The sequence below is a fragment of the Octodon degus genome, unplaced genomic scaffold, assembly GCF_000260255.1.
Source record: "Octodon degus isolate 3935 unplaced genomic scaffold, OctDeg1.0 scaffold00230, whole genome shotgun sequence".
NCBI lineage: Eukaryota > Metazoa > Chordata > Mammalia > Rodentia > Octodontidae > Octodon > Octodon degus.
Genome location: NW_004524806.1, coordinates 3283716 through 3302116, shown reverse-complemented (window position 1 = coordinate 3302116; position 18401 = coordinate 3283716). Strand labels below are relative to the sequence as shown.

At 38.5% G+C, this 18401-nt stretch overlaps 1 protein-coding gene across 1 annotated transcript in view; it reads left to right on the top strand.

Annotated features, from left to right (window-relative positions):
• The first annotated feature begins 2325 nt into the window (after window positions 1-2325).
• Window positions 2326-18401, top strand: part of Hormad2 (HORMA domain containing 2) — a 135866-nt gene continuing 119790 nt past the window's right edge. Inside the window, exons 1-2 of the mRNA XM_023705848.1 lie at window positions 2326-2577; window positions 10460-10544. Of these exons, the coding sequence (XP_023561616.1) occupies window positions 10497-10544 (48 nt within the window). The 5' untranslated portion in view covers window positions 2326-2577; window positions 10460-10496. The remainder of the gene's footprint in view (window positions 2578-10459; window positions 10545-18401) is intronic.

Genomic DNA, 18401 nt, shown 5'->3' with positions numbered 1-18401 from the left:
ATCAACTAGAGAATTTTGACTTTTTATAAAGTTGTAAATTTCTAAATAATGAACAATGCACATTTTCCCCTTCCAACACGTAAGAGATACTTTGCTTTGACAGAGACAATGTCTAGTATCTTATCACTGAAAAGAGACAAGAAAGAAGGAAAAAGAGGAAGTAAAAGAGGAGAAAGCAGTAGCAGAAACATTGTTTGAATTTCACATAGCACCTTTGAGTTCATTAGGCCATTATCCCCAGTGCTAGATTTAATCAGAGTACAGGCTCAAAGCCTTTCGGTCGTCAAGAAGCCAGTTTTAGGCTTGGGATTTCTATGTTTGAGTTGTAAATCGGGTTCACAGAAAAGTAATCAGGAAGTAGCTTGGCTGGAGACAAGAAAGAGCCTTGAGATGAGAAATGAGACCATTGATTGTGCTTGTGACTTAGTCTCTTAACAAGCTTAGGGACCTTGAGCAAACTACTTAAACTCTCATTTGTCAAGAAACAGTCTTTAATGATTTCTAAAGCCCCCCTCTAGTACTAATTTTTAATTGTTAACCATTTTTCTTTAAGTCATTGATTAGTTCATTTAATTATCTATTTGAATACCTTCAAAGTACATAATAAAAGAAGTAAAATTAACAGCTCTTTCTCTCAAGGAATTAAGAAGCCAGTGGGAGAGGTGAGAGGTTTGTCTATATGGTAGGATAGAGACAGGAATGGATGCTCATTTGTCTGTTCAGGTTCTAAGAGAAAGTCACAAGCAGCCTAGAAAGAAAGGAACAGGGGAAATAGTATAAGAAACTCCAGAGACGCAATTAGGAGACAGAGAGGGGAGTTGTTATTGTTTCAGCCCACTAATGTTCACTGAGTGCCCACTGGGTTCCAGGTACTGTGATGAGTCCCAGGGATCTTGGATTGGTAACTCAGCCAGGGTAGGCCTCTGATGAAGCATATCTACAGTCTGGTGGTACAGAAAGAACAGGTGAAGAAATGAAATCCCGATTGAGGAAAGTCTCTGAAGAAAAAATAATAATAAAAAGTAAGAGCAAATGCTTGTGAGTGGGATGGACTGCTATCCATCCATTTAAAGGACAGAAAGGGAAGGCCTTTGGATTCAGGGACAGTTGAGACAGGTCAAGCCAGTGACAGGTGACAATTAGGACAGCCAGTATATAGGGGCTAATGGTCCAGAAAGGGGAGCAGGTTAATGTTGAGGCTAGAAAGAGCTGGTGCAAAAGACCATCTGTGTGGTTGTAACCTAAAAAAGCAGTTACTTTTGGAAAATAGAAGATCAAAACAGCACTCTACTGGAAGCAATTTTGGCCCTCGGGGGATATTTGGCAAACTATGGAGACAGATTTTTTTTTTTTTTTTTTTTTGACAGTTGATAGTGTTGGAGAAAGAACCCAGAGTCTCACGTGTGCTAGGCAAACACTGTACTGCTGAGCTACACGTCCAATCTTCAAAGACAGTTTTGATTGTCCCAACTTAGGTGAGGGATGGGGTGGGTGGGTGTATTGTATTATTGCTGAGACTGAGAAAACCTGCACTAAAGGAGTTTTTCAGCTCAAATCTTGGTTTTAGTCATATTCTAAACTTGTGTTCTCGCTACTTTGAATATTTTTTTTTTCTTTCAGGAACTAAAGAACAGATGTCAAGAGGCCTATTCTTTCATCTACTCTCCTGAAATCCCATTGGAGAGGTTCAGGGGACTTTAGGAACCTTTGAAAGGCTTCACAAGGCACTCAATTTGTGCTCAGACACACTGGAAAGAATCTGTGGAAACACACACACAGGAGCTACTCCTTGGGCTTATCTCTCATTAGGGACTGAGATGGGGGCAGGGGCAAGAGAATATTTTCATGTTTTCGGTGTATAATGACATATTAGTATCAGAAAGAATATGAAGTGGGCCCACTAGTAGAGGAGTGGTGGGAAATGCCCTGGAGCCCTGGAGAGTTCCGCCTTCTGGACGCAAACTCACCCTCGGGTTGATGCCCGGGCCCTTCAGGTTCCAGCCTCCCCTCCCCCACGCGGTCCCCGCCCAGGCCTCCGGCCTTCCTGGGACCACCTGGTCCGCCTCAGCCCCACGGGCTTCCAGGGCTCACCTCGGGGCCGGCAAGAGCCTGCTGAGGAAGCCCAGAAGCAGACTGTCCTCATAGCCTCATCCTACAAACTGCCCAGGCAGGGACGCCCGTGGCAGAAGGCCCGGTCCGGGTCGGCGTGCAGCTTTGCTCCCCCTCGTTCGTTCCCTAGGCGCCGCGAGCCCCCTCGCGGGGGAGTCCCGCAGGTCCCACAGCACAGTGGGAACCCTCAGGAGGGCGGGAGAGAAGCAGCACCGGAGCTATGAGCGAGGCGGACTGGAAGCCGGGCAGGCCTGCGGGCCTCCCAACGGCCGCTCACTCTTTGCATATTCATAAGACTGAGCAAGGCCGTCTGCCCTGGCCAGCCCTGAAGATATAATGAATTATTCATAGGGATGTATCTGGCCCCTCCCAGGAAAGGCTTTTTGATTATTCATGAACCCTTTGGGAGTGAGAGCTGCTAGAAAAATCCGTTGGGCTCTGGTGTGAGCTAGGCGTCGACCGGCTGAGGTGAGGGCGGTCCAGAGGCAAGAGCTCTGGAGGAAGGGGTGAGTGGGTGGGGTTGGTTCTTTGGTCCTCAGGTTAAAAGTTATTTTTTCTCTTCTTTTTAGTTGATACTTAAGGATTGGTTTGAGAATATTTTTGCTAGGGTCAAAAGTATTTTGAGGAAAAGAGAAAACCCCAAGGCCGAAGAAGACAGGGAGAAGGCTCTCGATAACATTTCCCCCACTACAGTTTTACACATACCAACCAACAGAACGAAACGAAAGCTAGGTAGATTTAAGGTTTAGTTTTGAGGACATGGAGGAATCCATGTTGAGATAGCGGCAGCCATGATTAGCTGCCAGGTGGTTTGTCAGGTAGATAACTGTGTACCGGAAAGAGTTATACGCACTGCTTTGGCAGTTAAATTAATTACCTGGGGCGAGCCTTCTCCAGCCATTGACATATTCTGCCATAATTACTACCAGGAACAGACCAAGAGACGGTGGCCCTGAGTCCCCCTGGGATGACATGGACTCCTCTTTTACCTTATTAAGGATTTGCTGTTTAATCTCTCTGCACTTTATTTCTCCAAATATTACAAGGCAGGGAGTGTCTTCAAACTCGAAATTAGCCGATCACCATAGTATGTTCATCTGTTGGACTGGTTGGGCCATACGCCATTTGCTCACTTGGTGAAAATAAAGTAAAAGCATGATTCTTGCCCCTACATGGGTTTTAAATCTCATTTGGATGATAATCTAATTTCTTCATCATTGGACCATAAATCTCTTGAAATGGGAACCATATTTTACGTTTTATAATTCTGCACAATGCTTGGCACATTGTAGTTGCCTGGTAAATGTTGAATGAATCACTGAAGTAGCATGAAAAAGATATTTAAAAATCAAAAGAGCATGAACAAATACCCAATTAATACACTGGAAACCACTTTCCCTGAGTGAGCACATTGTAGTGGAATTATCAGGTCCAAATGGAATCTGTTAAGGCAGTGAATAATAATTTATTGAAGCAAGCTCTGTGAAAGGTTTAAATAACAGGGGAACTTTGGTAAATGAAATTCTTGCTGAGCTTCACTTTTCTTTTCTTTGTAGTTTCATGTTTTACACTTAAAGCTGTGTTCCATTATGAATTAATATTTATATGGCATGACATGTAGGTGGAAATTCTTTTTCTTTTCCTTCATCTCTCCCTCCTTTCCCCTCCCCCTTTCTTGTATTCCAGCACCAGTTGTTGAAAAAAGATTATTATTCTTCCTTGAATTGACTTTCCTTTTTTGTTTTGTGAAGGAGAGGGATTAGTGGTAGAGGATATCTTTGACTCCTTCTAGCTTTCTGAGTATTTGGAGCCCGCTTATGACATGCACTGTCTTTGAGGAGTTAATTTTCCTATCACACATATGTAAGGAGCATCATCTAATGTCGTTTCAGAATCCAACTATTGACTATTACTCATTTGATTCAATTTTCTTATGAAAATATGATTTTGGAAGATTGGGAAACATAGGTGGAGAATCATAGCAATTTTAAAAAAACCTGTTATCTTTGAACAAATATAAACTTTGGTTTTTGCTTCACTTGGAGTGCTCCCTTCTCCCAAGGTAGAAAAAGATGGCTTAGGTTTTAAGAAACAGCATCCAGTTAATCTTTATTTAAATCTTGGATTCATACGTAGAAGGGGTTAAAAATGATAATTGTATTACCATTTAAAATAGAACATTTGAGATGTAAGTCAAGAGGTAAGCCTGGAGTGAATTTTTTTGTTCAGACAGAACATGGAAATCTTGCCTTTTCAGAAAGATCATAATCCTTGTTATAGTGTCACAGAGAAGACATATCAAATATTAGAGTGAATGTTATTGATGCCCTCTGAAGTTTCAAATGTTTGGGGATTCAATATGCAAGTAAATGTATAAGCAAAAGACATTTGAAAGTGAGAGTTCTATTCTTAAAATCTATAGTTATGAAAAGCTTCTCTCGGTTTTAGATTTTGAATCAGGACAAGATGATAGGAAGAAACAATCAAAGCTATTCTCTGAGAGTGCGTGATCTCTGGAGTCATATCTCCTGGGGCTGTCTCCTAGTGAGCTTTCAAAATTAAGCAGGTTTCCTTTTTGAATAGGAGACTTCTTCAAAACACTTGCTCAAAGGGAAAAACAACAGTAGCAATAGAATAGTTAGAAGTTCAAATGAGTCTTGTTATTTTGAAAAAAACAATTAGAGTCTTTTTTTACCTTCTTAAAGCAAGCTCAGTCTAGAACACCAGAAAAAGATTCCACCACCGTTAGGAACAAGCAAACAACTCAGCCGAACAACTAGAGGTTCTTGTGCATCATGTAGAGGAATCAAAGGGGCATTTTATTTTGGACAATCAGTTTAGAAAAAACTGCTGCACTGTAAGTTAAATTTCTTGCATTTTTAAGTCTCAGTTTTGCTGCTGTCTGGTTGACCCTGGATAAATCAGTGCTTTCTCTGGACTTTTATTTCCTCATCTAGTAAATTATATATTTGGATTAGATGACATTGAAAGTTCCTCTTTCCTCTAAAGTTTGTGGTTCGTTTTTAGACCCTTAATTCTTCTTTGTTTCTATTGTGCTTCTCCATTGATTCAGCAAATAGTTACTGAGCACCTACTTTATTCTAGAACTGTGATGATGCTGATGGTTTGAGAATGAGCTAAACAAATAAAAAGGCAGTCTTATGTGATTCAATTTCTATACACATTCAAAATAAACCAATCCATAGATATGAAAAGTAGATTAGTGGTTGCCAAGGGTTGACAGAAGGAGAGAATGGGAGTGAATGCTAATGGGCATAGGTTGTTTTGTTTTGTTTTTTAGGAGTGATAAAACTGTTCTACAATTTGAAAGTGGTAATAGTCACATGACTTTGTGACTATATTAAAACCTTCTGAATTGCACCTAAAAGAAACCTTTGCTAGCCAGATGCACTTTTGCCTTCAGGTTAGTTCATAGTTGGTAGATGGACATGCAGAGGCAACTCTGATACAGTATATATTGAAATGGGTACATAACTTGGATGTGGTAGTGGTGATAGTGGAAACTGGGAAATCATTACTTGAGAAAATCATATGAAGCCATGTCCAGGAGATGAGTAAGAAGAAGAAATAAAAGAAGATGTTTTAGCCAAGGGGAATATAGTCCTTTGGGGTAATTAAACTAGATGAGAATAGCTAGTGCATAAAATTGCAAAGGAAAATGATTAGAGATGAGGCCAGGGAGGCATGAGCCAACTCTTGAAGCCGTGGTAAGGAATCTGGATTTTATTCTGAGGGCAGTGGGGAGAAGTATTTTAGTCTGGAGAATAATACACAATTAAGTTTATAATTTAAAAAGAAAGCTCTGGCTGCAACACAGAGAACAAATGGAAAAGGGTAAGGCCAATGACAGGCAGATTGTTGGTTGCTGTAGCCCAGGCAAACAAAATATGTGGCTGGGGTAATGTAAAGTAGAGAAAACAACAGTATGAATAAAATAAGAAATGGGGCCAGGCGTGGTGGCACACCCATGTAATCCCAGCATCAGGAGGCTGAGGCAGGAGGATACTTGTTAATTTGAGACTGGCCTGGGTACAGAGTGAGCTCAAGGTCAGCCTAAAGTGAGACCCTGTCTCAGGGGGGACAGGGAGAGATAATGGACACATGTTTGAGAAATATTAAGGTAACTGGACAGAGAAATAAAGAAGAGGTCAGGGTTAAATCATATATCTTGGGCTTGAGCAGTTAGATGTTTGATGATGTCATTTGCTTATTTAGTAAGCAGACATAGATATTTGGGGAAACATTTGGATGTACAAGGACATTAAACTGGATCCAATAGACAATTAAAAGGTATGTATCAGCAACTCCCAACAGTAACTTCGGCTGGAGAGAGAGATGGACAGACAGACAGACAGACAGACAGACAGACAATCTCCAGACTAGAGATAATAGTTGGAACAATGGGAGTGTATTTTTAGTCCAGGAAGTGTGTTTAAACATTAAAAAAAAAAAAAAGAGCTGGGGCTGGTGAGATGGCTCAGTGGTCTAAAGCACCTACTTAGAACAAAGCAAAAGCACAGCGATCGCGGTTCAATCCCCAGCACCACATGCCAGCCAGCCCCACCCCCTGGTGGGCTGAGCTGGCCACACACACACACACACACACACACACACACACACACACACTAAATTAAAAAAAAAAAAAGAGCTCCTAGGACAGAATCCTGAATAACACCAAAATTGGCAGTGGCAAAAAAATGATAGAGGAAAAGAAGTATGAAGAGTACCGTGTGAAGCAGCAACTGAGACTGGAGGGAAATGAGATTGAACATTGATATAAGATTTTTATTTCTATTTATTTGTGTGTTTGCTTGTTTATGTGGTACTGAGAATTGAACAGAGGATTTTGCATTGAACTACATCTTTACCCTTTAAATTTTTTATTTAAATATTTATTTTTTATTTTCTTATTTTTTTGTATTTTTTTAGGGAAAAAAACACGGCTGCCCCAGGGATCAAAACTCCGGCCCCTGCGACTGCTTGCAGTGCTTTAATCTGCTGAGCTATTTGGCTGGCCCTAAATTTTTTAAATTTTGAGGCAGTATCTCCCTAAGTTGATAAACTGTCCCACTTGGCTTGAACCTGAAATTGTCCTTCCTCAGCTTCTCAGAGTGCTAGAATTACAGTGTGCAGCATACACACTCAATATTTTGTAAAAAGCAAACATGCTTTATTACATACAATGAAGCGTGTTAGAAAATGTTCCAAGTATCTTACAGATATGGCTCATTTAATCCTTGAAATAATTCCAGGAAGTAGATACAATTATCATCTCTATTGTGTAAGTGGGGAAACTAAGGCTCACAACTTGCACAAGGTCATACGACAAGTGAACTGCAGATATGTGATTCTAGTTACTGTGGCTTCAGAAGAGTCCAGTGCTTAGCTACTTTGCTATGCCACCTCTCCAGATACACACATGCTTGGGTAAACACTGAATGAGTCCCCAAATGTAGTTCCAAACTGGATCTGCCTTCATTTTGCCACAAGGAAATGAAGTCCCAGAGAAGTTAAGTAATTTGGCCAAAGTCACACAACTACTAGGTAGTAGTGTCAGAATCTTAACCCCAAAGCCTCTTTCTTCTAGATTATATTGTGATTTTTTTTTCCTCCGAGTACCTTTGTGCGCATAAAATTTAATTTTACTTATTTTACAAATACTAATTCCTAAAGAATTTCTCAAATGCTAAGGTAGCCTACCTTGAACCCTTTCTCAAAAGCAAATGCCTTGGATGTCTCAGAGTTCTTTAGGGATAATATCAACTTAATTCAGGCCACTCATACATTCTAAAAATATAGGTGTGGTAATGCATTGTGTTCTAATTGACTTACGCTATTTTCAGGGTTTGATGCTCTAGTCATGCCATCAGGATATCTCATGATCATAGAGAAACAACAACCACAAAACACTACTAGCATAGAGAGCTATTTAAAAATCATTATTGCCCTATTTATTGTCTCCAAAACTAATAACTACCCCAGTAGGAGGTCATGGTTTAATGGTCTAGAACTAGACTGTGTACTCTTATAGCTATTTCTCCCCCTTCCTCATTTTATCCTTGAAATTTAAAGGAGAAAACAGAATTGTCGCGTCAGAGTTGAAGGTTATATTCTGAAGTCAAAAAAGATATTTTGGAATCTTTAAGGACTAGAGGACAATTAAGTAGTTTTTCAGTTTCACATAAAGTATTGTTAGAGTGTCCCCTAGTGCTTCTCTGAAGAAATAACTTGAGAAAAATTAAATATTACTTGCTTATAATCTCTATCACCACCTTGTGGTAGTGTCCTCAAGTAATTTTACCCTCTTACTGGCAAAAATTTTCAAGAAATCTGCATTAATAGTTAAACAGGTCACAATCTAGCCTGCAAATTCTATTAAGAATGGAATATCTTTAAATAGGTTATTTTACAAGTAGTTAGGTCAGAATTCCATAAAACCTTGAAAAACCCCTTTAAACAGAAAAATGAAGATTTGCTTTTTTAAAAATTGAGACAAAGTCTCACTATGTAGTTCAGATTCTTCTTGAACTTACTGTGTAGCCCAGACTATCTTTGAACTCATGGTGATCCTCTTGTTTCAGTCTCCTGAGTGCTGACATTACAAGGCCATCATGCCTTGCTTTGTTACTTTTTTAATTATAGCATACTGTGTGTAACATAAAATTCATCACTTCAGCCATTTCCAAATATGTAATTTAATTAGGTGGTTCCAAGCACATTCACAATGTTGTACAACCATTACATATTTTTCAAATTTTTTTCATCATTTCAAACAGAAACTGTACCCATTCCTTTCACTCCTCCATTGCCTGATAACTTTTATGCTATTTCCCATCTTTATGAATTTGCCTACTGTAGGTACCTCATATGTGAAATCCTACATTTATCCTTTTATGTTTGGCTTTTTCATTTTTTTTTTTTTTTTGGTACCATGGTAATTCTGTTTAGTTTTTTTTTATTAATATATTTAATACAGGGTCTAGAGGGTCTCACTACATAGATTGGACTCATAGTGATCCTCCTGTTTTCAGCCTCCCCAGTGCTGGGATTACAGGCATGCACCACCACACCCAGTCTTAGTCACTGTCTCAGGGTTCCTCTGAGGTGGGGCCAGCATGGCTTGTGTTTCCAGGGATCAAACCCTGATCCATGCACTCTGCCTAAGCAGGCGCTTTAGTCTGCTGAGCTATCTGGCTGGCCCATACAAAAGCAATTGTTTTTGTTTTGTTTTGTTTTGTTTGTTTATTTTGTTACTGGGTATAGAAGGACCTTGTGCTTGCCAGGCAGGTGTTTATGCCACTGAGCTATCTCCCTGGCCCACCTACTGTTTTTCACAATGGCTGGATTATTTTATATTCCCTCCAGCAGTGGGTAGTGGTTTTAAGTTCTCCATATCTTCTTTTGTTTATCTGTGTTTTGTTTTCTTTTGAGACAGAGTCCCAGTGTACAGTTCAGGCTGGCCTTGAATTTGCTATGTAGCCCAGGCTGTTCTTAAACTCATGGTGATCATCCTGCCTCAGCCTCCCAAGTGCTGGGATTACAGGCATGTACCACCATGCCCCACTTCCACATCTTCTTTAATAAGTGTGTTTTTTGCATTTTTTTTTTTTTTTTTTTTGGATGGTCATCCTAATGGGTAGGATTTTTGCCCCTGCCATTTTGGTGTTATTCAGAATGCTGTCCTAAGAGCTCTTTTCTTTCTTTCTTTTTTTAATGTTGAACTTTTGAGTTTTGAATTTGCAAGTAATTTACACCTGAATTGAATTCAAGAAATGTTTATGAGCTCCTCCTGTATACAGAACACTGTTACACTCTGAGAGAATAATACAGATGAATAAGAAATGTTGTCGAGTCTTTAGGTGACTTCTGATTTATTTTTCTCTCCCTGATGCATTTATGAATGAGCAAATGGTCTTAGAGTTTTCATTGAGTCGCTGAAAAAATTAATCCAGAGACTTTATGCCACATATATAGAAAATTGGTATTGGAGATTAAAATATTTATTAACCTTATTTACCAAAACATAAATCAGATTACATTGTTCTCTTTTTGGAAAATTCACATCAACGATTTTTCCAACACAGACTCATTTTATAGTTTAGGTGGGACCTGACATGACTATTTTAGTGTTTATTCTTCCTTTGTGACTTCAAAATTGAGTTTGGTAAATTTCTCTCTAATTGAACAATCCTGGGAATAAGTCATCCTTAATTATCTTTGATTTAGTTTCTCTTTTGTTTTTAGAAGTTTTTAGTTTCACCTTTGGGCAGAGCAAGATAGGAAGTACTATGTTAGGTGAGACCTCTAATTAATTTTTTTTTTTAAACAGGCTACATTAGTTGAAAGAATCCTGAACCATTCCCACAATGTCTACTCAGCTCTGTCGCGCCATGAGAATACAAAAGGCACCTAAGGTATTTGTTAAGAATTAAAAGAAAATCAATGACCATTTAGTGAGTTGCTTCAGAATCAAGACTTTTTAGCAGCAGTCTTATCAGTTAATTGGCACATAATATTCTTGAAGAGTATGTTTCTACAATTTAATTGCCTAATGAAATGAGGATATTCAGAAGATTAAAATACAAAGTTGTTTCATGTCTGTGTATTTAGACCTTCTAGAATAAAAGAAATTGGAAATAAAAAGGCAACGAGAATGGTTCTGTATTATATCTTTCTTTTCTGAAGCAATCCAGAGACCTTACGATATACATACAGAAAATTGGTAAGCAGAGATTAAAATGTTTATTAAATTTATTTATTGTATATGGTGATATAATTGCAGGAAATAAAGGGGTATTAGGGCTTGTGTTTAGATGTCCTCCCAAAGCCTCACGTGGTTATAGGTGGGGCTTTTTCAGAGGTAGCTGCATCTGGGGTGCGTGATTGATTGACAGTACAGTGCTAGGATTAAGGGTGGGTGATTATCAATCAAATCTACTGATTGGTTTGGCACCACTTTAATCCTTTTAACCTAGAAAGAATATAAAAAAGACAGATAAGGGGGCCGGGGAGATGGCTCAGTGAAATAAGCGCTTCCCTGGCAAGTGCAAGGGCTTGAGTTCAATCCCTGGTTCTGAAAAAAAAAAAAAAAAAAAAAAAAGACAGATAAAAGCTACTAAGGTCCCTTACTTGCTTGCTTGCTTGGCTGTCTTCTGCTTGCCATGAACTGCTTTTCCTCTGCAGTTCCTGTCTGCCATGACATCCTCCCTTGAAGCCAGCCAATTATGGGCTGCTTTCTACAAACTGTAAGCAAAATAAACTTTCCTCCCTTAACTTGTGTTAGCTATTTTGTCCTAGCAACAAGAAAAGTTAACATAAGGAAAAAGCATTGAGAAAATTGGATGCTAATAGCCTGGGAAGTGTTAGTCAGCATTATATGGCTGTGACAAAATTTTTGAGATAATCAACTTAAAAGGAGGAAGAGTTTATTTTGGCTTCAATTTGAGAGGTTTCAGTCCATAGTTTGTTGGCTCCAATGTATTGAGGCCTATTGCTGAACAGAACATATGCAGGGTGTCTTAGTCACTTTTCTCCTTATTGAGACACAATACCCAACACCCCCAATTTAAAGGAAAAGAGGTTTGTTTTGACTCACAATTGGAAGGGCTTGCAGAAGAGGAAGGCTTCTTGCCTCATGTTGACTGGAAACAGAGAGTTTAGAGAGGAGTTGGGAAGGAAGATAGACTCGTAAGTCATGCCTGCAGCAACTCACTTCTTCCAACCAGACCCTACTTCCTAATAGCAATCCAATCACCTTTGAAAAGCTCCAGATATGAGCACATGAGGCCTTGGGAGGCCATCTAGGTTTAAGCCATAGCACAGGGAATGTACAGTAGAGGAAAGATGATCACTTCATTTCAGCTGGGAAGCAGGAAAAGAGAGAAATGGGGACAAGGTCCCAATATCTTCCTTAATCATACTCCCCCAGTAGCCTTATTTCCTTCTAGTAGTCCTCACCTCTTAAAAGTACAGTGTGTCCCAATAGTGCCATGAGGATCAAACCTTTAATATGTGGCCTTTGGAGGACATTTAAGATCCAAACCATAATAGGGAGCATACCAGAGCCAGGCAATCTTGTTGGACTCACTCAGTGAGTTTAGCTTACTCCCAGACATTTACACATCATTCTGTTTATTTATTGGGATACAATATTTTGTAATATGTATGTGTTTTAGTGTCTCTTCTCATTGCTGAGACAAAATATTTGGCACCCTAAATTAGGGGAGGAAAGGTTTATTTGTTGCACAGTTTGTACAGATTTTAGTCCATAATCTGATGACTCCAAGGCAGGGTGACACATGGTTGAGGGGCAACCATTCACAGCAATGGAAGATAGCAAAAACAGAAAAAGAAGGGATAAGCCTCTTTCTGTCCCTTATATTGTATTCAGGCTACCCACCCTAAGGCAGATGTAACATTCACACCCTTAATCCCAATATTGGACCACAAATTAATCACAAACTCTAGATTCAGCTACCTCTGAAGAGCCTACCCCCATAACTGCATGAAGCTTTAGGGGGACATCTAGATACAAACCATAACACTATGTAATACTGTGATATTTTCTGTGATAATACCTAAAAACACCTTTATCTTCTAGATGTTTATAATGTGTTTAGGGAAATAAGATTTATAGAAGCTAGCCGGGCATTGTAGTACACATCTATAATCCTAGTGCTTGGAGGCTGAGGCAGGAGGGTTTCAGGCCACCCTGGGACAAGGGTCTCAAAAAACCAAACCATTATTATCCATATGCCATAACTTAAGAATTTTTCTTGGTCAAAGGTAATAGAGATAGATTTAAATAAGTACTATTTGTTATGATAGGTCATCTAAAGTACTTGTTTTTGGCTACAGTTAAGAAGTTTATTTTTCAAGGAAAAAAAACTCCAAACAAAACAAAACGAAAGAACAAGATTTATAAGAGTTAAATCCTTATGTCTATATTTACATATATGTGAAAAATAGTATGACAACTCAAATTGTAGAAACTTAGAGATTTAGTATGTACTGAAATGATTTGTATATTTCTCATGAAGAAGGTAGACTCAAGCTGGACCTCAAATGATGAAAGAGCAAAAGATGGTGAAATTCTCTCTCCTGTGTCTAGAAGGCAAGTTCTGGATAGAGGATAGAGAACTTCTTTAGGGCGATCTAGCCTATACCTTGGCTCAGATAATCAAGCATGGCATAATTCAGAGAGTAACAAAGAATCCCTCCTTACTAAAGAGTGGAGAGCTCATCATGTTGGGCAGAAGGAAATGAAATTGAATAAGAACTTTGGGAACAAATTATGCTTTATTCTGTAGTTAGTGAAAAGTTAGTGGGTTTGATCAGAATAGGAAATAAAATAATTGTTAGGAATATTAAATTATTAAATTATACCAGATAGTAAAAGATTGGAGTTAAAGGAGAAATAGGGCAGAGAGAAAGCTGTCATTTTCCTGACTTGATTTCAGTATACTGCACTCACAAAGCAGAGTCTTGATGTCATTTGGTTTTTGAAGTTGCTTCCTTTCTGGGAGAAAATGAGCTGGGTCTATGGATCGTAATCAGGTTGGCAGTTATTTTTCTCATTATAAATTAATAAACTGACCTTTTGATACAACCAAATCTTTGGTTTTGGACTGTGTGACCTGCCTCTCCTGGTCAATTTTAAGTGATTATGTGATTTTGTTATTTAGTACTAAAAACAACAATAGTAATTATGGAGGCCAACATTTATTCAGCACTTAACTATGTTCCAGGAATTGTGCCAAGGGCTTTATGTTATTATTTCAATTAAACCTTGCAGTAAGGAAGAGATCAAAGCTCAGAGAAGTAAAATAACTTGCTCAAGGTCACGTAACTTGACAGCTAACCTGTTCAACATCACGAAGGCACTATCAAAATGTATTATTGAAATAATTTTATAATACTGTTATTTTCAAGATATAGTATTTTTATGTGTTAGACATTTATAAAACATCAGTAATAATCCTTAACATGTTAGACTAGCTGAGAAAAATCCAGAGTAACAAAACTGTAGAGGTCTTTCTCAACTTCATTATTATAAATGACCATTTGTTTTTATTTATTTATTTATTTTTTGGCAGAATTGGGGATTGAACTCAGGCCCTTGCTCTTGCTCTTGCCAGGCAAGTGCTTATTCTACTGAGCCATCTCCCCAGCCCCTATAAATGACCATTTGGATACTATATTTAAAGTAAATATCTTTATACTTTCAAGTTATTTAGTTTTACAAATGGGTTACACAAGTATTGCCTCTTTGTTTTGAAATGTTTTCAGTAAGAAACTACATGCATACCATGCCAGCTATTTCCCAACCAGCCCAAATAATCTTAATTCTTTAGAATTTATAATTTATTCAAAAAGTTTTTTGGTTTTTTTTAAGACAAGGTCTTGCTCTGTATTCCAAACTGGCCTTAAACGCATACATAGGCTAGATTGGCCCTAAACTTGAGCAGATCCTCCTTCCTTAGCCTCCTTAAATGCTGAGATTATAGGCATGCTCCACTGCACCTAGCTCAAAAAAGCATTTGTTTTGTTTTCAAAAACTTACATCTACACCCCAAATACATTGTATGTACAAGTGCAATACAATTATTATATAACTTTTTAAGAACTGAATATAAATCAGGAGTGGTGGTGCATACCTGTAATCTCAGCTCTTTGGGAAGCTGAACACAGGCACATATAAAATGCTTCCTAATCCTGGAGATGAGACTTTTCTTTCTCTTCTGCCCCCTGCCCTTTTTTTTTTTTTTTTTTTTTTTTTTTTTTTTTTGAGGTGGGTTGGAGGGGAGGATAGGGCCTCATTGTGTAGTTCAGGCTTGCTGAGCTTATTATATAGCCCAGGCTGGCCTCAAACTCACAATGATCCTCCTGGGGCATCTTCTGAGTGCCACCACACCCAACTTTCTTCTCTTTTCTCCCTCCTCTCCCCTCCTCTTCCCTTTTTTTCTTTCCCCTTCCCTCCCCTCCCCCCTCTTCTCTCTAGGATTGAACCTAGTGAGTGCTGAGCTACATTCTCAGTCTTGTTTTTTAATTTAGGGACAAGTTTTCTTTTCTTTTCTTTTCTTTCTTTTTCTTTTTCTTTTTCTTTTTTTTTTTCTTTTTTTTTCTTTTTTTTTTTTGCAGAACTGGGGATTGAACTCAGACCCTTGCACTTGCCAGGGAGGCACTTATTCTACTGAGCCATCTCCCCTGCCCCTACATAGAGTTTCTTTAATGTGGCATCCTAGATTCATTATATCTTGGCTTCTAACCTACTTCTTAGCACCTCCCCATTCAATTGTGCTTGAACTTTCAAACTCAGACATATTGGTCTAACCCTTGTGCCCCAGCTATGTCATAGCATTCTTGCCCTCTTGCCTGTACTAATAACATTCCTCCTTGCCATTTATCTGAATCGTACCCTTTTTCAGAACCAGCTAAATCTTACTTTGCCCACAAAACCATTGTATTATTCAGCCCTGGCTTCAGGTAGCAGAACTTATCTTGTTCCTTCTTGTTCCACTCATTTGGTATAGAGTCTCTGCTGTCTTGTGCTAATTATTTTATAGCCAGGTCTTTTCTTTCTTACAGGATTGTAAATTTCATGAGGTAGTCTCTATTTTATTTTAGGGTTACTTTATTTGATGTTTTACAAATACACAAAGTAATATGTGCTTATAATAAGAGAAGCCACATATAAAAAATAAACTGTTGAACAAGGCATTGTTCTAAGCACTTTGTAAGCATTAATTCATTTAATTGTCGCAATAGTTCAACAATGTAGGCATCACTCTTTTCCATATTTTGCAGCAGAAGGAATTTAAATTAAAATTAGCTTACTAACAGTTACTGTAAATAGTTTTATTGGAACATACACATACATGGCTGTATATACATTCAGTTACAGAGTCTTTCTCTCTTTTTTTTACTATAGTGGTGGAATTAACTTTGAAACCTAAAATATTTACTGCATGGCCCTTGGCCCTTTACTGGAAAAGTGTGCAGACTCCTGCTCAAGATTATGAATTTGAACCAGTCCATTTGGTTGTAGAGACCATAGTCTTAACCACTCCATCACTGTCTCTCCATCAGATCCTTCTACCCTGAAACCACTATCTGAGGTGACTAGTTTTAAGAACTTCACAAGAGGGCTGGCCAAATAGCTCATTGGATTAAAGTGCATACAAGCAGGTGCAGGGGCCAGGGGACCCATCCCCAGGCCTGCTGTGCAGGCCCCGCCCCTGTAGTGAGCTGAGACTGGGTGTGGTGGTGTGTGCCTGTAATCCCAGCTCTTGGGAGGCTGTAAATAGGAAGATCACTATGAGTCCGATCTAGTAGTGAGACACTATAGAACCTTCCCCAAAATAAAAAAAAAAAAAGAACTTCACAAGCTTCTCTCCGTATCTTTTTCTTCGCTCATAGAACATGACTGTTGTATATGTGTTTATTGGTAGAGATAAGCACACAATAGTCATGTTCTATAAAGTTGCCATGAATACTGAATTATTAAATACTGAACTTCTTCTCTCAGAAGGAGATACAGGGTTGGGTTCCCATGAACCTCTCATCACAACAATTTCTTCAATTCATTATCACACAATTTGTTTTGTGTCTGCTTTTGTTCACATACACCTTACTTAACACATATTTTTGTTTAACTAACATTAGACTAAAATCCAACAGCACTATAGCTCATGCCTAAATTAAAATTACCTAACATGTATTTTCTTTCTAAAGTATATCATAGTCTTTTTGAATTTAGGAACACTAACCAGCATTTCATCACTATCCTTGGTGCCATTTTACATAGCAACACCAAGAAAGCACACAAGTAATGGGCACAGAATAGACTAAGAAAAGGGCACATGTTTACCGTATAATAGTTGAAAGTAATGACATTCTTCCTCCTTGTTGCATGTTTTTCAGCTATCATGCTATAAACATGGGACCATGTGTTTCATGTGACTCCAGTGTATTACTGTTCTATACATACCTATGAGCAATTGCAAAAACACAAGAATGTTAATTTTGGGATTACAAATAAACTATTTTATTGGGGGCCGGGGAGATGGTTCAGTAGAATAAGCGTTTCCCTGGCAAGTGCAAGGGCCTGAGTTCAATCCCCGGTTCTGCCAAAAAAACAAACAAACAAACAAAAACCTATTTTCTTATTTATTTATTTATGTATTTAGTACAAGGTCAACAGGGTCTCACTATGTAGATTGGACTCATAACGATCCTCCTTTTTTCAGCCTCCCAAGCACTGGGATTACAGGTACGCACCACCACTCCCAATCTCAGCTGTGGTCTCAGTGCACCCTGGGGGCAGGGCCAGCACAGCTTATAATGCTGGGGATCAAACCTGGCCCCTGTGCTCTGCCTAAGGAGTCACTTTAGTCTGCTGAGCTATCTGGCTGGCCCACAAATAAACTTTAGTGAGAAAGCAAATTCACAAAGGTAGACTCTAATAACAATGAAGATTAAATGTATTTACCTAAAAGAATTAATTTATCTATTGATTTGCTTTACAAAATAAAGTCATCCTATTCACTTTTTTGAGAAAGTTGCTTTTTTCTTTAACAAATCAAATATTCTGGGAAGATTGTTGGGAAGGGAAGGATGGAGAAAGGATGGCTGATGGTTGTTATTGGATAGGAGGAATAACTTGTTCTGTGACACATGGGATGACAAATACTATTTGATAATTTCAGAATAGCTAGCAGAGCAGATTTTGGAATGTCCCTACCACATGAAATGACAAATGTTTGAGGTGATGGATTTGCTAATCACTCTGATCTGATCATTGCACATTGTGTTCATGTATTGAAATGTCATACTTTGGGTTAGGGATATAGCTCAGTAGTTGAGGCATATGTGGAGAGCCTTAGGTTCAATCCCTAACTCTAGAATATAAGAAGACACTCTTTGCCTCATTAATAGTATTAATGGACTATAATGCACTGCAATGAACCAATTAAAAATAAATCTATTGAGTCCACTGAAAAGGCCAGGGAGATGGCTCATGGTATAAGCGCCTACCTGGCAAGTGCAAGGTCCCGAGTTTGATCCCTGTTACCAAAAAAATAAAACAAAACAAAAATCCAAAACCAAACCAAATTAAAAAAAAAACATATAAAAATAAATATATTAGAAGAGAAAAAATTAGGCTGGGATGGTAGTGTGCATCTGTAATCCCAGAATTTTGGGAGGCTGAGGCAGGAGAATTGTGAGTTCAAACCCAGCCCAGACAATATAGCTACTTTAAAAGAAGGGCG